Raw genomic sequence first — 27,625 nt, 5'->3', positions numbered from 1 at the left:
AAACCATTCTAAATGCATATAAACGCCAAATCAAGACCACTGTTCCCAAAGGCACAAAGTGGCAGCGAGACACCACACAGACACCGTCTTCCTGTTTTGAGTTCTTTCTTGTATTCGATAGTTTCTAACTTTATCATCAAAATGTTGGCACTTGGAACCAAATTCCATATGGTGCAATCAGTATCAATCATTTACAGCTTACCTCTTTAGACTGCAAATAAACACTGTAGTGAGACTTCAATGGGACATACTGTATTAACCATCTTTGAAGTATGACAATCCACCCCCCCCACCCCCCCCGCCTGCAGAGGACTGATTTGTGGTCGTGCGATTGACAGAGCGCTGCAGCCATTCAGGCGAAAGAGCGCTGCCTCCCCTGAACGCTACAGCCAATGGTGTCGCAGGGGAGGGCAAGTTGATGCTAATGTGTTGGCAAGGGAGACGCAGCGGTTCATTCATCTTCTCCCTCACTCAGAGAGGTGAGTTAAAACGGAAAAGCTCTATTTTACACCAATTTTGGAGCTGAGAGGCTGTGCCCAGAATAACCGAAGACAAAAATAACAAACCAAAAACTACAAGGAGCATAATCCCTTTTCCCAAAACCAGCAGGTGAGTAGAGGGCATCTTTTTCCCCCACTGTGTTACTCCCTTTACTTACTAACTGTAGTGGTAGCTAATGGGTGCAATAAGGCAAATTAAGGCTGTAACAACATGAAACAGACTCAAGGACACTTTAAGAGGCATCTAATCGGTGACCATGCAGGGTATGCTGCGTTTGTGTGTGTGTGTGTGTGTGTGTGTGATGCACCTCTGCACTGTTTTCTGCCTCTGCATTGATCCGAGCATGAAGCTAGTGATGACAGCATTGCCCTTGATGTTCTGCAAACATACACTTTTCGACAAAACAAGGCTACACCTGTTTATCATATACATGCATAGCATGTTGGTGCATATGTGGCGTTTGTGTTGCATTCAAAGTCATTTCAACGTGGCTTAAAGAGTATTCCATGGCCAGTCTTCTGAGGATCAATAGCTTGGGAATGTATAATGTGTGTGTGTGTGTGTGTGTGTGTGTGTGTGTGTGAGAGCATATGACTGGTAGCCTTCAATGCAGCCACGCATCAAAAGGTCACATCAGATGAGCTTTGGTGTTATGGAAAATGTATGTGCACGTGCCTGGCTGGGTATGTATAGTATGGTATGGTAGACTGTAGTGTTCATTGATTAGGCTCATGCCCGCTACACATCCGTATAGGAGGTTTAATTGCATCACAGCCAAAGGGTGCGCATTACGGTGCGGGTTTCCAAAGTCTTCAAATCCAATACAACTGCAGCATGAGTTGCAATTAGTTTGGGAATTTTTACAAATTCAGTATACAACAATTATTCATTCATTCATTCATTTTCTACCGCTTTTTCCTCACGAGGGTCGCGGGGGTGCTGGAGCCTATCCCAGCTGTCTATGGGCGAGAGGCGGGGTACACCCTGGACTGGTCGCCAGCCAATCACAGGGCACATATAGACAAACAACCATTCACACTCACATTCATACCTATGGACAATTTGGAGTGGCCAATTTTGGAATGTGGGAAGAAACCGGAGTACCCAGAGAACATGCAAACTCCACACAGAGATTGCAGAGGGTGGAATTGAACCCTCGTCTCCTAGCTGTGAGGTCTGCGCGCGAACCACTAGACCACCGTGCCGCCCTATACAACAATTAGTGTCTGCTAATTCCAACATATAAGAACTTTTAGAGTTTTATATACTCATTTATTTACTCAACTGCAAAGTACACAAAAAATGTTGCAAAATGGATGGACTTATATTATAACAATTTTTCCCAATATAAACGTAAACAAAGAGAACAAATATTGTCCCCCTTTTAGCTTTTCCTGGTTGCCATTTGTCACCAATCCCAATAATTCCCAATGCAGAAATGTGGTGCAGGTGTTTAGCTGCAGGTCATTTCCTAAAGCAATGATGCTAGTAATTCCTCTCTTCACCTCTAACTGACATATGGTTATGGCTACTTTCCAAGCTCCAGAAATACCTATTGATCCATATTCTATACAGCAATATGTACTTTCCTGTGTGATTGTGTGTGTGTTTTTCCGGCTGTGGCATCGACAGACAAATGATGCTACTACTGCAACCTCCGCTATCCTGCATTTTTACTACGTCTGTCTTTTTATCTCCATCTGTTTTCAGCGTGCGGCCTGACGTATACAACACATCTGTGTCATGCATCGCAGGTTTAGTCAGTGTGTGTGTAGGTGTGTGTAGGTGTGTGAGTTGCATGTGTGTGCCTCTCAATGATTGAATCTTTGTCTTGTGTCACATGCTTTATTACACAGGGAGACAGACGCTGGAATGAGGTGTGTGTTTGTGTGTGTTCTTGTATGGACGCGCATACTATCCGTGTGTGTGTGTGTGTGTGTGTGTGTGAGGCCTCTGATAAGTGGACGATAAAGGAATGGGATGTGATGGACAGCGTCGCTTGGTGGGAACCGCAGAGCCTCTTGAGAATTTAGTATGATATTGAACTTTTTTTTTAAAGTCAAGATAGATTTTTAAAATGTAAATTAGCATCCCTTTCATGCGTCAGGAATGGATGTTTTTTTTTTTAGCCTTGGCTGGGCTAAATCAGGGGATGCTTTCACATGCTAATATTTGTCAGCATGAATCCTGAACTAGCTCAGAACCGCCTCTGTTCTGCTCTGATCCTGAGATTTCTTCAAATTGATGGTAATGAAATATTACTATGAAAGGGGACCTATTATGCTTTTAGCACATTTCTGACCTATAAATGTTGTTACAATGTTGTATTCTCGTGTTAAACGATGACGGAGTTTTGGATGGCTCTGCACACTAGTTTTTTTTGTTTTAATAATACGCCGTTCTACTGACGTCAATGCGATGCGGACTTGCTGTAGATTGCCTGCACTCAGTAAAGGCAGACCTACATATCCGGAAGTCCTCGGGAGCGCTTGGGAGTGTGACTAATCACAGCGAAGTGGGCGTGCCTCGAAGAGGGCCGAGGGTCTATGGACATACAACGTGCCCGGTCATTAGCGTAATGCAAATGTGCAATATTTCCATCACTGCCTCTGTTACTACCTCAATCATATTTATTTATTTAACAACCCAATACAATACAAATTAATTATTACAGTCATTATTTGCACTATGACCCATTTATCATTGCACTAAAATCATTTATCATTTATATCATTTATATATCTTGTATATATCTTGTTATATTGTCTTTTTTACTCTACTTTTATATACTTTTTTTTTTAAACTTGACTACTGCACTGAAAGGAGAAGCTCTCCAATATTGTTGTACATCTTGTATGATGACAATAAAGGCCATTCCATTCCATTCCAAAAACTGCAGAGAGAGGTGCAGAATCTGGAAGATCTAGAAAGCTTTCTCTGCGGGCTATTGTGTGGAGCTTCTCCATAGGAGTCCCCAATGCAATACATAGCGCCTAAAATGAACATAATCGGTCCCCTTTAATGGAAAAATAGTACAATAGTCAAAGCGTAGCAGGAAACATCAATGAAAGTTAGCTTTCAGGCAAACGATGCTATCACTACTCCTGCTGCTAATGGTGGCTGATCTGTCTCACACTGACATCAACGCGGCAATTGGCTCAACATGCGACCCTCTTGTTTTCACATACACACTGCAGCTGGACTCCGTCATTGATTGGTCTCAAGCATTCACTGGTGTTTTCCCAGAGCTTGTGTGTAGTGACGCCAACATGATAGTAGCAAATGTTCGGATACAGCAATGTAGACGGCATCAGACACTGTGGTGTACGGTTCGTATTCTTTCACAGTTCATGGCGATGTGTGCCGAATGACAAACAAAGCACTCATGATTTGCTTTTGATAAAACCCAGACAGCAGAAAGTGGACTGGACCAGACCTAGTTGGGAAAGAGCTGGTCTCGATTGGCTAATCCATCATTTCTTGCTCTACTGCTTTTTGGCGGCAACAGTGTGTTGTCAAGACAACACACTGTGGTGACTGTGGTGACCATCCATTCATTTACACAGGCGATTGTAGATGATCATGGCTCGGGCTGGTATTTGACTGGCTTCCTATTGATTGTTCCTCTGTCGGTCCATTGTACTTTTTCCACTTGCACAAAAGGTTATTGCCGATACATACACACAAATGACCACACAGGGGAATACACAGCATGTTTTTGTACATGCTTTCCAACTCAATTACAGCTTTAGCCAGCTAATCATTTTCAGTCGCAGGGACACTTTTCCTCCCAGCTCTTGGCTGCCTCCAGTTAAAGGCTGAGTGTCGTAATAATGAGTGTGTAGGCGCACCTTCTGCCTTGTGACCTTGTTTGCCTCCTCTCACACTGGCTTATGTATGAGACATGTGGGGTTAATGTAGCTGGCATTATGTACCTATTACCAGAAATACTGATATTAAAGCCTCTATTCAATTAACCACAAAGTCTCATATAGATAGATAGATAGACTCCCTTTATTGTCATTGCACAAAAACACAGTAGTGAAATTGCCAACGAAATGTCGTTGCCTGGCTCCCATATAATAACAGACACAAAAGAAGATAAGTAATAATAAATAATAATAATAATAATAATAATGTGGAGAATAAATAGATATAATAGACACCAAATATGAACAACATAATGTAAAGTGCAGCGTGAACAGTAAATTGCCCAAATAATTTAAATAATTAAATAAATAATAATAATGTAAGTAAGGTAGAGGGGCTTATTTGGCATTCAGCAGTCTGATGGCCAGGGGGAAGTAGCTGTCTCTGAACCTGGTCGTCCTACAGCGGATGCTGCAGAACCTTCTCCCCGATGCCAGGCGAGAGAACAGTCCATGCTGGGGGTGTGTGGGGTCAGAGCAGATCCGATGGGCTCTAGATACACACCGGCTGTTTGCTATGCAAAGTCTCATATACAGTAATCCCGATCACTATTAGTGAGCCTATTTTTAGGAGAGAGGCGGGGTACACCATGGACTGGTCTACAGCTAACGGCAGGGCACCTCAGTATGTTCACACTCACATTCATACCTATGGACAATTTGGAGTCGCCACTTAACCTAAAACATGCATGTTTTTGGAATGTGGGAGGAAACCGGAGGACCCGGAGAAAAGGTACACACGCATGATTGGGAATCAACACAGAGATTCCCAAGTGGAGAATCAAACTAGTTGTGGGTGTGGTGTATACGTATATAACATGCAAATGTGTCTCTCTCTCTCTTTCTTTCTTTCTTTCTTTCTTTCTTTCTTTCTTTTTTAATTTATTTATTCAATTTATTTTATATATATGTATATATATATACACACATACATACACACATATATACATACACATACATACACACATATCTACATATATATATATATATACACATACATACACACATATGTACATGCACACACACAACACCTCATTACTACACATGTCTGAAAAGGAGCAGGAAGAAGCAAAGCTGATTAAATCCTACCCCTTCTCCACGCCATTACCAATTCAATAAGTGATTTTTTTTTCCACACATATAATCACAGAATCTTACATAAGACAAAACAACAAAAGAAGAGTGGGAACATCCGACACCCCAGCAAAAACCCAGGACATTGCTGAAGCACACCACCAACCCCGCCAGTCAACCCACCTGGCCCTGACCCCCTAGCCCCTGAGTGCACCCACCGAGTGCCCAGCACCCCAGCAGTCTCTAGTTAGCGCCGGGTCAAAAACAATGACCTTATCAGCTGTGGCTGTAGTACACCTCCTGGTGTACTATAGTTTTTAAATAACTCAAGATGGTAGTAGCGGTGGTCGAGTGGTTAGCGCACAGACCTCACAGCTAGGAGACCAGGGTTCAATTCCACCCTCGGCCATCTCTGTGTGGAGTTTGCATGTTCTCCCCGTGCATGCGTGGGTTTTCCCCGGGTACTCCGGTTTCCTCCCACATTCCAAAAACATGCTAGGCTAATTAATTGGCGACTGCAAATTGTCCATAGGTATGAATGTGAGTGTGAATGGTTGTTTGTCTATATGTGCCCTGTGATTGGCTGGCGACCAGTCCGGGGTGTGCCCCACTGGGATAGGCTCCAGCACCCCTCTTGTGAGGAAAAAGCGGTAGAAAATGAATGAATGAATGAAGATGGCAGCAGCTCTATTTGAAGTGTCATCCAACAGCTTTAGGTACCTCTACATGCGCTATAAAATGTTGCAACTCAGCTGTGTGAAAGTCACACCTCTGTTGATCGCTGACGCACCGCAGCCAATCACCAATCATGAGATAGCGTCCTTCAGAAGCGTGCGATGGTGTTTAAGCAGCATGTCCAATCAGCTTAGCCAGACGGGGGAGTGAGGCATTAGCAGTCTCCCACACATTTGCAGCTCTGATTATTTGTGTTTACTATCAGCGTGACAGCTAGAATGAGACAGCAAACAAGTGTTAGTTAAGGCTCCCCTCACTTGTCCAACGCCTGTTGCTAGAATTTCCTTCCGGATGCCTCCTTGCATCAGTTTATCTTTGTCATCTTTTCACAGGCTGTCTGCCCCCAACCACAGAGATGGGATTTCACAATGAGTCATCCCAACATATTTTCTTGCGTCATGACACAACAGCACACATAATATACCATGGCGACATAGTTACAGAAGAGTCATACATCTCTTGTATGGGATTGCAGCTACAGGTGTTCCTAATGAAGTGGCCAGCGAGTGTAAGCAAGTGTGATGCTGTCACATCACCACCCAGCACAGCAGCAGCTCGTTGCCACGCCAACTGAATCCTTTGATGACATGGGTATGAGTTGGCAACCAGAGTTAGATATTAAAACATAACACATCTTTAGAGTCACCCTCGGCCATCTCTGTGTGGAGTTTGCATGTTCTCCCCGTGCATGCGTGGGTTTTCTCTGGGTACTCCGGTTTCCTCCCACATTCCAAAAACATGCAAGGTTAATTGGCCACTCCAAATTGTCCATAGGTATGAATGTGAGTGTGAATGGTTGTTTGTCTATATGTGCCCTGTGATTGGCTGGCCACCAGTCCAGGGTGTACCCCGCCTCTCGCCCGAAGACAGCTGGGATAGGCTCCAGCACCCCCGCAACCCTTGTAAGGATAAGCGGTAGAAAATGAATGAATGAATGAATGAACATCTTTAGAGTTAATTCAAGCTACCGAAATATGAGCCATTAATGCACATTTCTTGGGGATTTCATTCTCTGCGGCTGTTGCTTTTAATGAAGTAGTAATTAAATCAAGTGGTCATAAAGTACATGTGCTATTCGATATCAACAGCTCTTCTCCACATGTATGCTCATTCATGCTCACATGGGGATGGTAGTCCACGTTCGAGCCAATGAAAAAAAAAAAACATTGGGACCGATTCCTGGAGAATGCTGCTTCTCTTCGCTGGTTTTCACTGAAAAAACATCTGAACGACAAGACTGGACTCGGGCTACGTTCACACTGCATAAACTGTCTAACTATAGTTATTTATATAAACAGCAGAGAGGATGGGGGACAACTGGAAGCAGGTGATAATTATAGAGATGTTATTTATGACATTCGAAAACTAGCATGTTGGCCACACAGCCAGGAGATGGGGAAGACCTGGGTCCAAATCTCCTCTTGGGCATCTCTTTGTGGAGATTGTGTGTGTGCTCTGGTTTCCTCCAACATTCCAAAAATGTGCATGGTTCATTGGCGACTCCTAATTGTCCACAGGTATGAATGTATAGCACAGCAGCATCAGAACCAATGTTGTAATAGTGGTAAGAGGCCGACAGCTCAACCAGCATCACTACCACTAAGGTGCTTACTGCAAATAACAATATAGCAAGTGTAACATATGAGTGTCACACCATTGAATAGTGTGACCAACATTTTAAAGCGCATGCAGAGGGCAGTAAATCGGGTACGGTATTTTTATGTAACATGTAACGTGATTGTACAACCTGAGGGTCTTTGACTGCACTTGAATAATTCCATCCAAACCTGCATCCTTGATAAATCCAGAGAAGCTGGCTTGTCTACCTCTTTAAGATTCTGGCAGAGACCATCCAGGGAGTAATCTTCATGAACTTGACATTGCCCCCATTCCCTCCTCCCTCTTGTGCCGTCACAAGCAGTGTTTATTTTGATTCCCACAAATGGGATTGGTTCCTGATGTGTTTTGCCTCGCCTGGCTACTGGAGCGTCTCGCCGCCACGCAGAGGAAGCGCTTATTATGTGCCGCATTTGGTTCCCTAACCGAGGGGGATGAATCTCATTTGTCTCAGTTGGTGGCCAACAAACATTAGAATTCTAACATGGCGATGAAGCCTTCCGCAATCCTGAGGCTTCAGTTGCTGTATTTCTTAGTCATTACAGATCACAGATAACCTTTTCAGAGCATGTTAAAGCCACAGTGGCCATGAATTAGATTGTCTTTATGCATCGTCCTTTTGTTGTGACCCCACTGTGTGGGACATAAATGACCACGGAGCACACAAAGCTCCTGGAATGTACAGTTTTTGGGCAGGCTAGCGTGTCCTGGTGTGGAAGTGTGAAAGCTGTCAGATGGGGGGGTTGGGGGGGCTATGACTCATGGATGGCGTCACCAAGGCACTGCAGTGGTCCACAGTCATGGGAATGTGGATGTGTGAGTGCAGGTTACTGGCTTATTCAGCAGGATATTGAGACATTTTATGTCCAGAAGAACTATGGAGGGCATTATTTAGCATGGATATGAAGTGTAGATATACTGTACGCTCTAGCCACTGATTATTTTGTTTTGATTCTAATTAATTACTTAAAAATACAAATACAGTATGCCACAGGCCATCCTCAATTTTTTTTATGACACCATACCATGAAATTTGTTAGGAATATCAGACTGCAATTGGCAATCGATCAATCGGATTGACAGGAAATGTTATTGTTATTGGTATAGTGATTACAGTTTACATATGATTTCCCTTTTGTGTCATGTCATACAGTAAATGGTATTTATGGCACATCTTATGGGTTGTGATTAAAATGCTTGGGAAGACATGCTAGCATGCTAGCTGTAATACAGTTTAATAGTCATTAGAGAAATGGACAATGACTTATGCCAAGAGTCCACTGGGCCGGCTCCAGTTGGTGCCAGTTCACACCAAAACAATTTACTGTGGCGCCTAGTGTCACCAATAAGGTGCCTACTGGCGTGCAGTGGCTCAAACTGTCACGGAGCTGGCTTGTGGTGGCCCGTAATGGCAGGAAACATTTAGTTTGGCGGCAAGAACATTTCAAAATGTTTAAAATTTTCCAGTGGAACCAAATGTCACAAACAATCCACCGACTGGAATCCACTGGAATGTAATGGCGCGAGCCAAGTTGCGGCAATGATGCTAGGAGTCCACTGGGCCGGCGCCAGTTGGTGCCAGTTCGCGCCAATGCAATTTACTATGGCGCCTAGTGTCACCAATAAGGTGCCTACTGGCGTGCAGTGGCTCAAACTGCCTCCCAACTGGCTTGTGGTGGCCCGTAACGGCAGCAAGAACATTTCAAAATGTTTCAAATCTTCCAGTAGAACCAAATGTCACAAACAATCCACCGACTGGAATCCACTGGAATGTAATGGCGCGAGCCAAGTTGCGCCAATGATGCTAGGAGTCCACTGGGCCGGCGCCATTTGGTGCCAGTTCGCGCCAAAGATTATTTGATTGGTGCGTAGTGGCTCGCTAATGGCAACATGCCGAGCGAACATTAATTCGGCGCCACAGCGAGCCACTACGCGGCAATCACAGTCTTTGGCGCGTAGTGGCTCCAACTGGCGCTGGTCCAGTGGACTCTTAGCATTACGAACCATTAGTTGCCCTTGCAAAGACGTTTTACTTGATGGTGGGAATGTTTTTCAACCAATCGTGCTCAAATCTTACACACACATGCTTGTCATTCACCCAAATGGGTGTACCAATTTGGTGGTGATGGGGCAATCATTTAAGTTACAGTGTTTTTTTTGAGTGGGTGTTATGCATTGAAATGTGTGTGAAATTTCAAGTCAATCTGACTCATGGCAATCAAACTGTGTGAATGTGTTGACAACATTTCACCCATTTGTGTGCAGTTGTTCAGGAATAGAACGGCGACAAAATTAGCAGACAAGCTAACGCTAGTAGTACACAGCTTGGCTCCTGTGCATGCAGATTCCTGTTTGTTGCTGTCCTTAGAGAGCTGTGCTCGTTGAAGTAGACGGGAACAATGCAGTCCCGCTGTGTTTATCAACAAGCACTCTCTCACCTGGATTGATCCCCTATCTCCCGCCCTCTAACCCTCTAGAGAGGTGAGGCATCATGGGGAAACACAACAGCAAGCTGGCCCCAGAGGTCCTGGACGACCTGACCAAAAACACGGAATTCAACGAGGCCGAGCTCAAGCAGTGGTACAAAGGCTTCCTCAAAGACTGCCCGTCCGGCATCCTCAACCTGGAGGAGTTTCAGCAGCTCTATGTCAAGGTCAGGCCTGGGTTGCAAACTCTGATATTGTGGAGGAGGTTACAGAAAGACGCCATGATCATTTGCATTGCCTACAGGAGAAATTGTACTTTTTGTCACAGACATATAAATATTAATGACTCAGTTGGAACATTATCGGCTGGGTAGGCTACTGTGACTAATCACCATCCAGTCCGCCATCTTGGCTCCCCCCCCCCATTTATGCTGAGTCTTATGTTTACACTTTCCAGTTTTTCCCATATGGCGACGCCTCCAAGTTTGCCCAGCACGCTTTCCGGACATTTGACAAGAACGGCGACGGCACCATCGACTTCAGGGAGTTCATCTGCGCCCTGTCCATCACCTCCAGGGGGAGCTTTGAGCAGAAACTCAACTGGGCCTTCAACATGTACGACCTGGACGGCGACGGCAAGATCACACGCATGGAGATGCTGGAGATCATCGAGGTACGCGTTTACTTTGTGCGTGTTTACAAAAGCAGGAGCTCGGTAGGCATGGGCCGGTACCATATTCTGACGGTATGAGAACCTTGGGCAAACAGTAAATACAAATATAATGAGAAATTAGCTGAATTATTTCTTAATAAATGATGAATTAAATGTAGTTCTTAATGCAGTCTACTGTGGCTGACAACAAAGCAAAATGCAAATAAATGCAATCAGTGGCTCAAGAAGTTTACAACATAAATTAATAAAAACAAACGTGAAGTATCATGAGTGGTCAGCATGCAGCGGCGTTGTGTACCTCTGCATGCTCTGTAAAATCTCGATGTGAAACTCATGCAGCTTACATTTAAGTGGCGTCATTTACAGTGCTATTAACCTTCCTCTTGTGTTAGCTTTCTGGTATCATCTCTTATGTTACCGGGTCGGTTTTGACCCATGTATTAAATCAGCTGTAAAATACACTAAAAACAATAAGTTACAATCAAATTTGGTTCTCATGTCTTGGTTACCTTATTGGTAACCAAGACCAAAATGTTGGTTTTAATACTTTTGGTGTGGGCATGTAGGCCTTTTTTTGTCACTATACCTCTCGATTTTAATATCCAAAAATGGTAAAATGAACCTCAAAAGAATCATATTAATAAAATTAATTATTTTGTTACCTGGCTTTTACTGAGAGCTATAGAGCATATATCTTAAATCAATTAGTTTTATTTTCTCATTTTAGTATTAATCACTAAAGAAACATCTATGGTGTTCGGGTCAATTTTGACCCATATATATTCGTTCATTCATTCATTTTCTACCGCTTTTCCTCACGAGGGTCGCGGGGGGTGCTGGAGCCTATCCCAGCTGTCTTTGGGCGAGAGGCGGGGTACACCCTGGACTGGTGGCCAGCCAATCCCCATATATATTAATGTCAAGAAAAGGTAGAAAAAGTGATTGTTTTCAGCAACAGAACTTTAGTATAAACTGAAATCAAAAATCAGAACAGGTCCAGATCTTGGTTCACTGTACTTCTTGCCATTCTTTCCATGATCCAAATTGTAAATGTGAAATCAGCCAATCAAATGAGTGAATTCACATCACATGTCTGGACCTTGTTTTTCTGCTGGTGTACTGGAAAAGCGGTCAAAATGAGAATCCCCTGAAGCTTCCATGATGAGAAGAGGAGCTGGTTGTCATTGTGTTGGCTAATTGTACACTTATGATTTCAGTTTTGGCTCAAAATATTGCTTTATAGTCATATTATTATAACCGAGTCGAAACCGACCCAAACAACACAGTGGTCATAATTTCAACCAGACCATTTTAAAATGTAGTAACAATTATTTTTTTGGTTTTATTTGGTTGAAATAGAGTTTCCTGACAAAGTCAAAAAAGCCTTGATGCAATAAACAAATGTTATGTGATTCTTTTTATGCATTAAAATGTAAAACGGGTCGGTGCCGACCCTAACACAAGAGGAGGGTTAACAATGGCTACTCCTCACTGCTATTGCAACATTGGTTCTGTTGCTGTCGTGTTGTACAATATACTTGCTCATGTACAATATGTCCACGTGTCGCTAGGTTTTTCACATTCCACTTCCTCATGCACGCCAAATGATTACTAAAGCTATAATTACAACCATCAACATAGATTAGGGGGTTGGCTAGGGTGCCGCAGGTTGGATCAAGACGTCTGTGCTTCCCCCCTCGTAGGCTATCTACAAAATGGTTGGCACGGTGATCATGATGCGCATGAATGAGGACGGCCTGACCCCGCAGCAGCGCGTTGACAAGATCTTCTCCAAGATGGACAAGGACCACAACGACGAGATCTCCCTGGAGGAGTTTAAGGAGGCCGCCAAGTCGGACCCCTCCATCGTCTTACTGCTGCAGTGCGATATGCAGAAGTAGACGGCCTGTGGTGGCGGTGGGGTGATGGTGAGGGGGAAAGAGAGGAAATGGAGGGAGGGGGGTAGAGGACGGGATTCTAGGCAGTGGAGGACGAGGAGGAGAATCTCTTTCCTGGCGGTAATTTCTCAACACGCATGAGGTTCATGTAAGTCATGGACTATTTAGAAAACCAGATGATGCATTCTTATTGAGAAATATGCTTGTGATAGGAAAAGCATGCTAAAAGGGAAATCAGTCAAATCCCCTCCCACTTTGAAGAGCGTTTCCAAATATATATAAATAAAACAATGACGTGGGCAGGCAGGCTTTAAGCCAAACGTCATTAAACGCTTATGACGTCATCAGAATACTGCAACAATTTAAAATCTATGCCACAAATAACCATGACGCTTACATTATTTTGCAATTATAGTGGCTTAAATGGTATTCTTTGCAATCTGTTATTGTTGCCATTTTCTATTTCCTTCCCCTTTAAATTCAAAGCCGTTTATACGTCGACTAGTTTCACATAAGTGGGACTTTTGAAGCATTTAACAAGCAAGTTTAATCATAATAATTAACAAAAAAAAGACAAAAACTGTGTCGATAACTTCAGAAAACAGCTCGTTAATGCTAAAATCGCAATATGATGCAAATAGAAATGTTTTCAGTGCAGAGGAAGCCACCTTAGCAGTCTAAAGTGGGCCTAAAAGCAACAATTATGGTATGACAATATTAACTGCAAAGGCCAAAGCTGCCTCCGTGATTTATCGTGGTTTCAACTCTCTTGTCCTCTTTCTGCTTGTTTTGTAGCTTTTCTTCCTCTGCTGAAATGCCAGAGAGGAAGCGCTTTGATAAGAGATGCAGGCAGAGGAGGAACTTTGTTCAACTCCGCTCTGATCTGGAAAAGAAATCAATGTGGGGAAAAATAGCAAAAGGTTAAAGAGGGCACCCCTGGCGTGTATGTACTGTGCGTATATGATCATCATGCATGTTGGAAACACACGGCTTCCAAATATCTAAATAGTCCTCAAAAGCGTCAGGAAGTAGCCTGTCCTCCTTCTCCTCCTCCTCCTCAAAGATGGCTTCCTATGTTTGATAATGTAATTATTATAACATTATATGTACATTATAACAATGGTATTTATGATGGCATTAAACAAATGTAAAATGTACTTCTAGCTTAGAACTACTTTCATAAGACAACACAGCTACAGTGTGTGTGTGTGTGTGTGTGTGTGTGTGTGTGTGTGTGTGTGTGTGTGTTTGAGAGAGAAAGTGTGGGTGTGCCGGGGAGACTTTTGCAAATGTTTTGTATTTGCACCATTTGTGTCACAAGAGCTAGTTTAACTTTGTACAAATATGTGTGTGTGCAAACGGTCACACAGTATTATTATTCTTCAACTTGCTTTTGTGGTCTGCTGGTACACACAATGTGTATATATATGTGTGTGTGTGTGCGTGTGTGTGAGAGAGAGAGAAGTCTTATGTATGGAATGTGTTGTTTTGTTCACCGTGACCTGCTGTTCTTCAAAATAAATCCTGGCATAGACAAGTCATGGTTTTAGTGAGGACAGGACAGCAGCTAGTGAGGAGATACAGAGATGAGAATCACAGCGCCACCCAGTGGATGAAAGCTGCAAGTCAAGCTGACTTATTGCAGTTGTACACAGCAATGTATTTTTGTTTTATTAGCACTAGAGCATCAATGCTGACTCTCCCTGAACAAAATAAATCAGTAGCATTTATTTCTATGTTTAAGCAAACAAGCTTGATTTAACATAGATATTCACATCATTTTAGCATTAGGGGCAAATAGCAGTTAGTTTGGCAGTACCAAAATAAGCAAAATGAACCCCAAAAGTGGCTCTGTGTGCTTTGTGAGTGAGTAAACTACTGCAATACAGGTGCATCCAGAAAGTGCACTGCAGCACTTATATTCCTACTGATTTGTTAAATAATCCCTCAGAGTGCCCCCTTTGCTGATTAGAAGGGGTGGAGGGGCTGCCCTAATCAGCACCACTTGACCCCACAAAGAAGAAACATTCAATTTCTTCCCAATTTCCTCTCGTCTTTGTATTTTCGTTAAGCCTCGAACTCAAAACCCCAGGAAAAAATAACATTGAAACGTGTCAGGCCTCTATAATTCAAAACTCCATAGAGAAAAGTCAACATTTAAGTGTCAAAGATGGTCTTGTTTTGGTTGGTTTATTGGGTCGCACAGAGCTAACGATAACAGGATGCATCACTCACTATGACCAGAAATGCTTATGAAATACTGTATGATGAGTATTTATGTTTAGACTGGGAATCATTTGTGCTCAGCTGTGCAATATATACTCCTGCACTTGAAGATTTCTTGTAAAATGTCTATACGTCTCGTCATCAGATGCTTGTTTGTTTTCAATATGGCTAGAAAGAAAAAAGATAATGTAATTATTTTTGTTACATGGATTAAAAGACATGGATGTTGAAACGCTGTTAAGGGTTCTCTATGCCCACCTCATGTTACGTTAGCACACTCGCTCACATATTATGAGTCACTGTCTAGCAATGATGTCACCTTACTGCAGTGATGTCACCCTGCTGTTCCCATGGCAACCATGCAGAGGCCATCAGACAGGCGCATGCAGCTTTGTCAGGGAAGCAGACACATTTATACGCAAACATACTGTCATTAATTATACAAAAAAGACAAAACACTCTGCTTTATGAGTTATAAAATAATATTTTATAATATTAATAATTATGTATTGAAAACCCAATCAAAATGGGTGTGTGAATTGCAATTAAATCAAGATAAAATTAATATTTTGTAATTCTTTATAATTCAGGTTTTGGGAAAAAAAAGTAACAAAATATTTACTACTAGGGTTGTACTATTTTGCCAGGAGTGAATGTATTTTTCTCTTTCATACTACTTCCTTTTGAGTAGGTATGCCATTTTAAGTATATAATTATATTAGGTGCAAATTATTAGATGGTTTAGAAAGGATCAGCTCCAAACTTCCTGCAAGGGTGTGGTATAACGTTAGTGGGCCATCCTGTTTCCAGCCCATATTCTCTCTAAAACTAGGCTTTTACCCCCCCATTTAGCCACCCGCCACGGAACCAATCGATACCAATCTATTCTAAACCTTGCTGGATCACGTTTCAGCTTAAGGGGGGGGAAAAAAACATTACTTTTGTCCACAGAGGCCGAGCAGCAGACAAGCTAGTAGAGGTCACGGGGTTGGTGCGGTATTCACTGTCGCCACACGAGGGCGCAAAAGCAAAGACTAATAATGAGAACTTGAAGAAGGTAAGAGTTTATCCGCAGGTGGAGTTAGTGTACGTTGAAGTACACCTCGTATTTACAGCTTCACAATGTCCAAAGAGGAGAAGGAAGAATGAGAACCCCTTTCCCTATGTCACAGCAATTACTGATCATTTGTACACATTTCTGTGTTCAATATGTAGTACCTCGATAAGAATGAAAAATAAGGAAGAAGAAGAATGCCGATTGTGTCCCAAAGTAGTTAGTTGAAGAAAGGAAAACTAGCTTTTTTTCAGCCACAACAAGCCACAGAGGTACAAGAGCCATTAAGGTGAAACCAGGGTACCGCTAGCATGCATTAGTCAGGACACTAATGGCCATGGAGTTAGTTTAGTGAAGGTTCCATCTATTATCAGCTAGCTTTAGGCTAATTTACTTGACCTGTCCAGCTCTCTCTCTCTCTCCATCACTCTCTCACACATACACAATTCCACTTTCTATCAGGCAAAACAACAAGGGCAAAGCCACTGTTCCACATCAAATAGTACTTATTATTTTTAATAATGTTACATAAGACGCTGTCTCACTTTTCTAAATAATATTAAATCATATCCAGATTAGTTTAGTTTTTCCCCATGTACATGAATGCCCCATGTCAACTTGAGCCGGCAGAGAGTCGGAGCGGGAGTGAATACGGAAGCGGCACTCTGATTGGTCGATATGAAGACGAGGTGGGGTAAGACTATACAAGCATGACTCTGATTGGTCAACCAGTTGCCAATGATGCAGGGAGTCACGAGTGGCGTTTTAGCGGGACAGCGAGGGAGGGTGAATAGAGGGCTAAAAGAGAGAGCAGCAGATGGACTGCAGCTTTCCACACATAAGGATAGACTTCATGTATGAATGTTTGCATGCCAAAGCTAGCTGCTATGTTTGTGAGGAGATTAGACTAGCAATCACCACCATTTCTTTCAGTGGGTGTTGGTGCTTTTAAAGGAGGGGGGTTTCACTCTTTGCTCTTCACACATGGGCAGCTTCCAGCAGGCAGGTGCAAGCTCAGCTGCTTGTCAATGTAGGTGATAGGACAGTGCCGGTAAATGCTACACACATACAGTGGCTGCAGTGTGGGAACTTCTAAAGCAGGCATCCTCTATGGTGAAGATGAGTCGGGACCCCGTTCAGGTGATCAGCGGACAGGTCAAAGAGCTCCAAGTGTCTTCCAATGGGGATAACGCAGCACCGTGGGTGGAGACGCAGGAGTTCAGTGAAGACCATCAGGGCCTCGCCGCCAACCCAAAAACAGTAAGTCCGAGCAACTTGCGTGAGAACATCTGTGTCTATCTGTTTGCAGGGAACACTCAAGACGCTCTATTCTTATTATTTAGGGTGAGGTGTTCATGTACCTGTAAGTACCGTATTTTCTGGATAATAAGTTGCTCCAGAGTATAAGTTGCACAAGGCCAAAAATGCATAATTAAGTAGAAAAAAACATACATAAGTCGCTTGGAGTACAAGTCGCATTTTTTGCGGGTAATTTATTTTACAAACTACTTAACCAAAACAGACATTACGTCCTCTTGGAAGGCAAGTTCTAACAATAAAATAATAGAGTGTAAGATATGCTAACACAATGCTTATTCAGCTACACAAAAAATAAACATGAACAGAAAAGGTGTCCAGTGTTTATGTAACATAACAGTTTTTTTTTATTTATAAGTCGCTCTGGAGTATAAGTCGCAGGAACAGCCAACCTATGAAAAAAAGTGCGACTTATAGTCTGGAAAATACGGTATGTACCATGTGGTTATATCTGATATTTCATTTTTTTACATTAAGTACTTTATTTGCCTCAGTAATGGCCACCACCACAATAAACGTCATGGCACAATTATTGCTCAAGTCATTACTTGAATAAACACCACACCTCTAGCAAACATTTCTACGTACATAAGAAAATGACAGAGACCTGCCTTTACTGTGTGACTGTAATACAGTACAATATATGCTGTATTAGTTCAACATTATTACATGTAATATTTTATATTTCTATGTGTATTTATTCATAGAAAAATAACACCTGTCCATGTGATATTTTATTCTACGTACTTATGAAAAAAAATGTAAACGATAAAGTGTGTAAAATAATCTCTGAGGGATTAATGGTAATGAAAAAATAAATCCGGTTCAATGCACAGCACAATTGCATTTCATCACGCATGATTAAATCTTTCTTCCACTTGTGTACTTTGTGTACTTTCAGTCCGCAGTCAAACTGTGCTATAGTATCTGCTGCAATACTAACACACTATCATCGGTGGCCTTTTACCTACCTATAAATATCCTAAAGCTGCCCCCGCATCAGCCCGTCACTTTCTGCTCACCTCTTTATTTGTTCCTACTGCTAAACCCCGCTGCTTTCCCCTGAGTCTGTTACCTGGAAACCCCTTCAGACTTCCGTCCCGTGTTGTTATGGGGCACAAGGGGTGTCTATCATCCTCACAGATACTAGATGAGTCATGCTTTTCTGGGTTATCGCTCAGCATGAAGGCGGTGATAGTGGTTACCGACCATGTGATCGAGGGATTCCGTGCGGTCCAGCTGGCAGAGGGCAGGCCGTTAACGCCGACGGTATCAGATCGCAAGCAAAGACCCCCCCCCCCCCAAAAGTCCTGGCGGGCGTACACTGCCCATGACACGTTATTCATAGAGTAAACTGACTCTGATGGATTAGCCGCTTCCAAAAGGTCGCAGAGCAAAACTCCAGACTACGATGACGGACCTCCCACAAGGCTCAAGAAGCTGCGCACACCTTCATAGAAGCATACCGCCTGCACATGCATGAACCTTGTTATTAAAAATCATGTATTATTTACTGACTAATGTACTGTAAATTCAGAGTACAATACAAGTAAAAATGTCATTCTGTCAAAAGGTGACAGGCAGACGAGCCCGCAAGGTGGAAGGAGGCGTGTTCTTTGTAAGTATGACACATAAAAACGTCCGAAGGTCTTTCTGTCTGCCCCCCCTCCTTTTCACCTCCTCTCACTGTGTGATGGCGAATGCATGTCCACCGACACGCAATTAATCAAGCACACGAGTCATGTCGAGGTGGACAGTGACTGACAGGATGCTCCACAAAGACACTACACAATACAATTTCAGATCAACTGATTTTAAAAAAATTGCAGGAACACTTCTCACACACTGGTACTGTATATTTCAATGTATCCTGTCACAATTAATGTGTGTGTGTGTGTGTGTGTATTCAGGTAAAATATTGTAACCAGAACTTGCTGCGCTTGTCTCCCTGTGGCCTTGTCACCCATGTCTTTCATGTTAAACCATGTCTGTTTTAACTTTAACTAACTTTATAATTTACTTCAGCAAAATGAGTAACATTCTGGTCTCTCTGAGCACCACATAATTACATTTCGGACAATTAAATTCAAGTGTGCTATTATTTTCCGCAGTTGGCATTGTTGTTAAAGTTTGACCCTGCACGTCAGTGTGACTTGGAATTTTTCTCACACCGCTCAGTGCACTTGACAAAACACTACTGTAACTTGAGGATGTTTAGACGTATCATCAACAAATTGGGTACACACCTTAAGGCAGGGGTGTCAAACACGCGGCCCGCGGGCCAAATGTGGCCCGCATGACACTAGTTTGAGGCCCCCGCCTTGATATGAAAGTTTAATGTTAGTGAGGGCCGCACAAGTTTGATATGGATGCTGTATGGTATCATGTACCCAGAAAAAAATTATTAGGTTTGATTAATGTTCATGTTAAAGGTTAAATAACTGTTATCCTCTAGTTATCCTCCCTATTTGTGTCGAAGTGGTAAGTTTTTGGCTTTTTAAGTTTAAAGGAAATAACTTGGAGGCTACCGTTTAGGTCACTAGCTCTCTAGTTTGCGAGTTAGCATGTGTCTCAAGACCCGGCAGTTGCGCAATATGTTGTAAATAAAAAAAGTATATGTATAGTATATGTGACTATAGTCGTGTTTTGTCATGTCTACAGGGCTCTAATAATGCTTTGTTCATTTTAATCTGAAAAAAATAATTTGTCTACCCACCAACTATATGTGGTTTCTTAAGTTTTTATTATTTGCCGTTTTATCATTATTATTATATTTATTTATTTATTACTGATTGATTGATTTTCTTTATTCTTGATTTGTTTATTTATTTTTCATCTTATTTTGTGTAGAAAAATAAAAATTAAGATATCTGAGAACAGTGGAATGTTTTATCAGAGCTTTTCTTGTCGAAAATTGAAACCAAAGCAGAGTTTATTCATGTTTCTGTTTTTAATAAATGCGTTTTTTTTGCGGCCCAGTCTTGCCCAGAACCTAGCTCCAGTGGCCCTCAAGTAAATTGAGTTTGAGACCCCTGCCTTAAGGGGACTGACAAGCACAAGTATGCAAAATCTGAGCAAGATTGGTTGAAAAACATGGCCGCCATTGAGTGGGAGATAGTCGTTGAGCATTTGTTTAATGCAAAGGGTGTCAACATTTGGACAGCCATGGCCTAATGATTCTAAAACGTTGAGCATATCTGTATCACCTGTCTACTGTACATGTCTTTAAACATAACACAGAGGGGGGGTTATATCATCACCATATATTCTATCAAACTAAAATGTAATTCATATAGTATTCTATGTCCACAACACGCACTAATGCCACTTTGCCTCAGTTGGTACGTTGCCTCCTCCTCTTCTCCCCACCACCAGCGTCAAATACCACAAATACCACACATAAGGAGACATGACTGGCGGCTGGTCTCTCTCCATTGGTGGCACCATGTACTGTGAGAAATGTGCTGACTCAACTTGTAGAAGCCTATCACTAAATATTGCATCACCGCATCGAATTGGCCTGTGTTGAATTTGCTATGTGCGAAGCATCCAAATGGTCATTAGCAGCCATCCAGCCAAAGTGGTGTCTTTGTTGCCAAATTATGAATCCCCTCTATTAAGTCATCATTCTCTTTTGCATGTTCGCAGCCCAAGCCAGAGAATGCAGTGACTGTCGCCGTTTCGACAAGAGTTCTGTTCCGAACGGAACGGGAGCAGAAAGTGTTCGAGCAGCACGGTGTAGAGGAGTATCTGAGATACCAAATCGAACACGAGAACGAACCCTTCGCCCCTGGCCCTGCTTTCCCCTTCGTCAAGGTAACATATTTTGCATAAACGTGCAAACTAAGACACGGTCAAACTTTGCTTTTGAGACATTATAGGAGCGATCATGAGAGCTGTCGTGTTGTCGCCGACAGGCTCTGGAGGCAGTAAACGGTCGGCTTCGTGACCTGTATCCGCAAAGTGAAGAGCTGTTCGACATTGTCCTAGTGACGTACAACCACGCTCACGTCGGCATCCGTCTCATCAACACTATCAACCATCACAGTAAGTCCAAGAAACAGCATATGCAGAAATAAATATTACCTTGTGTTTGCCAAAATGAATTATTTTCAAGCATAAAATGACTAAATAATAATAATTATACATTTGTATAGCGCTTTTCAAAATACTCAAAGACACTTTACAGAAAATGGAGTTGAAGATGGAGTAAAAGATACGTTAAAATATAGTAACATTCATTCGTTTATACACAGTTAAAACAAGGCTAAAAGCGGGGTGGGTCACAGCAGTCAGGTATAAAAAGTTAGACATGAAAAACAGATTTAAAGAGGTGGGTTTTGAGTTGTTTTTTGAAACTGGGAAGGTCAGGGCAAGCACGGAGTGAATGGGGCAAAGAGTTCCAGAAGATGGGGGCAGCGATGGAGAAGTCTCTGTCTCCCCAGGTTCAGAGCTTGGTCTTATAGGGGAGTGCCAGGAGGTTGGAGTCTGAGGAGCGAAGGGGATTGTGTGGATGGAGGAGGTCTGTGAGATATGGGGGGTCAGATCGTGGAGGGCTTTGTAGGTTATGAGAAGAACTTTGAAGTGAATGCGTTGGGGGACAGGAAGCCAGTGGAGGTTTTTAAGGACCGGGGTAATGTGTTCACGGGAGCGGGTGGAGGCAAGTAGGCGGGCAGTGGACTTCTGAATATATTGTAGTTTGTTGAGGGTTTTGGATGGTGTACCGTAAAGAATACTGTTGCAGTAGTCGATTCTGGTTGTGATGAATGCATGGATCAGGGATTCAGCAGCAGAGAATGTAAGTGATGGACGGAGTCGGGCTATGTTCTTAAGATGGAAAAATGCAGTCCGTAAATGAACTAAAATACAACTATAAGGCATTCAAAAAGAGATGGGAAATATATTACTCTTAGAATATCATTAAAAAAATATTTTTTGCATGATGGGGTGAACTTTAAAAGCAAGTTTTTCATTGAAAAACGACTTTCAGCAAAGCGTTGTAGCACGGGCCAACAAAACATTTAATTGGGACATTTTTCGTCCAAGGCATTTTTGGCAGTTGCCATAATTTGTAAGTTCTTGAAATGTAGGTACTGTATATGCGGAAGTGAGGAATTAGCAGTCCGGTTAAACGGGAGATCTTTCAGCGGCGTCAGGATGCGGACGCAAGCAACAAACAGCTGACTTTAAGCCTCATTCCCACGCAAATCTACGACCCTGCAATGTCATCTTCGTCACTGAGCGCTTCCTGTCCATCTCTTCAAAACATTACCATCGGATCATCTGTACCTCATGCTGAGTGGAGGTCCAGATCGCATCCCCATGGGGACGCTAGGTTAATCCAAGAGGCCAGAATAACAAAAACACCCAGATGATGTTGGTGTTAGATCTCGCTGGTGGCTCTCTGCGTGAGCGGCCAGGATCACTGAAACACCTCCAGACCTCTGAGGTTCCCAACAGGACTGAAGACAAACACTCGCTCTCTGATGTTATGTTGATGTTGAACAAACTTCCTGCAGTGAGGGCCACTGATGGGTCAACCTGGCTGACATGGTCATTAAATAGTCATTAAGACTGAATTCCATTGCTGTTTGCTGTGTTGCTTTTCACATCGGAAAATTGACAGCATCGCCCATCGTCTGTGTAAACATAGGCTGTTTTTGCCATCTGCTGAGTCAGGCATCAAGTAATCTCACAGTCTGAATGTCAGCAACATGATTACCCCAAAATGTAAAACAAGAAATATGACCGTAAGGAAAAATTCAACATATCAGCAGTATGTGTAGTCCAGTTATGCAACGGACTGAGTAAAGAACTCAAACAATGCATTAAAATGAGCTATGTCAAGAAACAGTACAAGCGGTTGATGTTTACAAAGTACAAGGAACTACTGTGGACGTACAATGTGATGTCTAACCACGCGTGCACTTCCTACTAACTCATCATCCAACTATGTTTTGTCAACTATTTACCTTTTCATCAGTTGGTAATGGTAATGGTTTAATTTCATTTGAACATGCATCAGATTACAATTGAGTGCATCCCATAATCAGTTCCCAGTTCCACATGTCCAAAAGGAGTAGGAAGAAGCAAAGCTTATTAAATCCTACCCCTCCATCTGGTACTTTTACAATCATTAACTGTTACATTTGTTCACTTCCTGCTTTCCACAATACAGTTTAAGGTTTTTTGTTTTTTTTTTAAATAATGCACCTCGTACCGAAGTACGAGGTGATATGAGCATCCAATGACATAATGGGTACCATAGTAAGTGTCAATATAGTGATATATATAGCATTGTGAATTATCCTTACTGACCTTTTTAGCAGTACATTTAGCGAGTGAAGATTGCTTTTATAGTTATTAGCCCATATTTCCACACAATAAGAAAGATATGGTAGAACCAGAGAGCAATAAAGAGTGTGGAGTGATTTCTGATTGAGAACAAATTTTGCTTTGTTCAATACTGAAATATTTCTGGCCACCTTAATTTGTAATATGAGGTTTCCAGCTCATATTTTCATCTATTGTCATCTATTTCAGTTACCATGATATATTTATTATTTATTCTGACATTGACGTCTATTGTACCCACATTGTTCCTACATTTGGAATAGAGGAAGTGAACAAATGTGAAACAGAAGAATTATACGATGTGATGTATTCCAATGTAACTTGTATGCATGTGAAAAAATGAAACCATTACCATTGGCATTTTTTCACGTTCAAATCCCAAATGGACAGGCGGTGAAGATCCTGCACATTTCGTGTTTCTCTGTGGTTTGACGTCTTGATATGGCAAAGTTCGATAAGATGGTATTGATGCATGAGGAATAATACAAAGACTTCCGGATGTTTTCCCTCTCAAAGCGAGGGAATGCTTGTAAAAAGTGGAAGTGCTGAACTGTTGGGAATGGGTGTAGACAAAGCTAAATAAACCAATAGTGAGATCCAACATTCCTCTCTTTGCAGCTACGTATAGTATATTGTTTCTACTGCAGCTGTATGTCAATCACCCTTCTGTTTCCATTTTCATCCTACTGTCACCAGATCTCTTCATAGAGAGATTTTGCATGACGGGTGGAAGTAGTCCCATCGGCTATCTTAAGGCCTGGCACACCAACCTCTACCTGTCGGCTGATGCAGACAAGGTCAGGGAGGCGCTGGCTGAAGGTGAGACACGTTTCAATAAGGAAGTACTAACAATGACTGACAATGTTAAGAGTTCCCAGGGGAACAACTGCTGTGATTTGTGCAATATTAACAAAGCCTGAGGGAAGTGAATTCAATCTCGTCGACATTAGCGACATCAGCATATTGATTATTCACAACGGAGACATCAAATAAAAAGGTAAGGGAGAGCCCAGATAAAAGTTGATGCTCTCTCAATCAGCACCGTAAGACAACATATCGACGTCCGCTATGTTTAGACACTCCGGGTAGAATTCAATGCATGACCAAATACCTCCTCAAGGTGACTTCATCATGTGACTCACACATGCTGCTAATAACATACGCACGTCAATGTCCTTGGTGTTCTTCATTAGCTCCGAGGAGATTTGCTAGCGCTTCTTGCATGTTGAATCTATTCTGTGTTTTAGTTTGAACTGCTGTCAGAACAGTTTAAAAAAAACATTTTTCAACAATAGTCTGCTGGAATTTAGACAATTTGTAGAGTGTGTTTAATAAGCCTACTGCGGACACTCTCTGTTGTCTTTGTTCACGCCTGTCTCCGACACAGTGTGTGTCTCCATGAAGTGCTATCCACGTTTTACATAAACACCAGGGATGCTGTGATCAGGGCTTAATGCTGCAGATTCAGATGATTTTTGTTCTATTTGTGTTTAGTTTTCAAAAAACTGTCTCGACAGAAATGGCTTAGATACAGTACAACTGTTCAAGTATCCTTAAAAAGTCACTTTTCTATAAAAGGGGACTTTACTGAGCAGAAATAGTCACATTTAGACATTTCTGACTGTGTTTGTTCAGGCATAGCGGCGGCCACCATGTTTATGCCAGATAAACTAACAGAAGTGTCCGAGTCCCAGCTGAGGGTGGCGTTTGATGGTGACGCCGTTCTCTTCTCTGACGAGTCAGAGCGCATCTTCAAGGCCCACGGGCTGGACAAATTCTTCGAACATGAGCGTGAAAATGAGGACACACTACTGGATCATGTATGTGCTTGTGAAGTCCACAAATGACTGAAGTCCACAGAATCATCCAATCACAATCTATTTTCTTTTCTCGAAGGGTCCACTGAAAGGTTTTCTGGAGGCCCTTGGAAAGCTTCAGAAGAAGTTTTATGCTAAAGGCCAACGCCTGGACTGCCCGATTCGGACCTTCTTAGTCACAGCCCGAAGCGCGGCCAGCTCCGGGATCCGAGCCCTGAAGACCCTTAGGGCCTGGGGTCTGGAGATTGATGAGGCCCTGTTCCTGGCTGGGGCGCCAAAGGGCCCCATGCTGGAGAAGATCAGGCCTCACATCTACTTTGACGACCAGATGTTTCACGTGGAGGGAGCGGCCGAGATGGGCACCGTCGCCGCACACGTGCCTTACGGCATAGCGCAGAAACACAATGCCAGGAACAACACCGGGGTGGGCAAGTAGACAAGGTTGAGCTTGTACAGACAAATGGGGATATGGACTTTTATTATGAAGACTCTCCAATCCTGTCGTAGGAATGTTCCTTACAAGTATCCTCAAGCTAGTTTTTGCTGCTTAGAGAAAAATGATCCTCACTGTGAATTACACAAGCCAGCAGTACAATGTAGTTATTAGAAAGTCAGCATATATGTATGATGGACATCACAGATGTATTTTTTTTGCTAGCATACTAAATGTATTTCATATTCCTGAAGATCGTTATGTTATTTTGTGAGGGTAAAACAAATACAGCTTTAAGTTAGTGCCTTTTTGTTGATAAATGCACTTTTAGCAGCGTTAGCGCTACACAACTTGTTTTTGCACTGATAACGCCATAAAATAGAAAATTAACTGTCCTATTTTCTTTTCAGAGCCAACGAGCAAAAAGGATGCTATTTTTCTATCGAGGAATTTATCTGACAGACAAAATTGAGGGACATGCAGACGGTGTCCAGTAATCCCTTGTTTATCACGGTTAATTGGTCCCGGACCCCACTGTGACAAGTGACTTCACGCAGTAGTATTCTGTATTAATCACCTGAATATTATTGTAGTTAAAAGAGCACAGAAAAACTCTTTATGGCTTTCTAAAACATTATTAGAGACTTTGAGACATGTAATAACACCCCCAGAGTCACTTTACATCACATTGCGCAGGCTACGGGATCACTGCAGGGACTAAAGACGGCTGCCGCTAGCGTAGCAAGCTGCCGAGCTAACTAGTTAGCGCCTCCAATTTAGGAATTCTAAACTTGTGTTTCAAATGGTGTGACAAAGGTCAAAAAAGCCAAAAACTCACCACTTCCACACGGAATGAGAGGAGTGCAGTGTGAAAGGTAACGTAAGCGTCTTGTCTCATAACATTACTAATGACTAATAATAGGCTGTAGTCAACCATGAAACAACAATCATTTAGGAATTAATTATTTTTGGAAAAAACTTGACATAATAAGGGCAGCAATATTCTAACCGCAATACAACGAGGGACAACTGTAGATCTGAGTTCAAAATTGTCGAGCTTGCAAGCTCAACTTGATAGGAAGATTAACAGAATTGTATGGCTAAGATAAAAGCCATTAATAAAAGATGTAATGTTTTTTTTTGTTTTTTTTTTTTAGCAAACAACAGTATTTACAGGAAGTCTAAATAAAGAAGTAAAAGAAAAACAGTTTCATTTGTCACTCAATGCGCAGCACCGGCACCATTCTCCATGGGGTGGCAGCACCGTGATGCTAAATGTTCTCTGAGCCTTCTCCAATTTCTATTTGGTTTCTGTTTATATCGTTTTCATTTTGAAAGTATGTTGCATACATTTCAGACTGATAAATGTCTTCTCATTTTATCTACTTCAAGCAGACACTCCCTCCTTCACGGAATACATCCAGTGATATATGTCCTAATATCCCCTGCAGTTGAAATGGATCCTCCAGCAGAATTTGGGCGATAATAGCCCAAAGCGAACAGCAGCAGCCGCCGACCTGGCGCCTCGCTGCTAACAGCCCCACAGGGACCAGAGTCTTCACTTAGGGTGT

The 27,625-nt window shown here is 42.4% G+C and overlaps 2 protein-coding genes across 3 annotated transcripts; both read left to right on the top strand.

Moving 5' to 3' along the window:
- The first annotated feature begins 438 nt into the window (after positions 1-438).
- Positions 439-15,305, top strand: LOC131102051 (hippocalcin-like protein 4). Its single transcript, XM_058047530.1, has 4 exons — positions 439-609; positions 10,334-10,509; positions 10,740-10,955; positions 12,659-15,305. The coding sequence occupies exons 2-4, from the start codon at positions 10,348-10,350 to the stop codon at positions 12,854-12,856; spliced, it is 576 nt and encodes a 191-aa protein (XP_057903513.1). The 5' UTR covers positions 439-609; positions 10,334-10,347; the 3' UTR covers positions 12,857-15,305.
- Positions 15,306-16,983: 1,678 nt separating this feature from the next.
- On the top strand, positions 16,984-27,146 carry nt5c1aa (5'-nucleotidase, cytosolic IAa). Of its 2 annotated transcripts, XM_058047522.1 has the most exons (8): positions 16,984-17,393; positions 19,024-19,068; positions 21,099-21,266; positions 21,368-21,497; positions 24,501-24,623; positions 25,440-25,624; positions 25,701-26,045; positions 26,465-27,146. In XM_058047522.1, exons 1-8 carry the CDS (start codon positions 17,244-17,246, stop codon positions 26,549-26,551), a joined length of 1,233 nt encoding a protein of 410 aa, XP_057903505.1. In that variant the 5' UTR covers positions 16,984-17,243; the 3' UTR covers positions 26,552-27,146. The 2 variants fall into 2 exon arrangements, with proteins under 2 accessions (XP_057903505.1, XP_057903506.1); XM_058047523.1 differs by lacking the exon at positions 19,024-19,068.
- Positions 27,147-27,625: the final 479 nt, after the last annotated feature.

The sequence above is a fragment of the Doryrhamphus excisus genome, chromosome 14, assembly GCF_030265055.1.
Source record: "Doryrhamphus excisus isolate RoL2022-K1 chromosome 14, RoL_Dexc_1.0, whole genome shotgun sequence".
Classification (NCBI taxonomy): domain Eukaryota; kingdom Metazoa; phylum Chordata; class Actinopteri; order Syngnathiformes; family Syngnathidae; genus Doryrhamphus; species Doryrhamphus excisus.
Note: the sequence above shows the minus strand (reverse complement) of the source record. Positions and strands in the feature narration are given on the sequence as shown.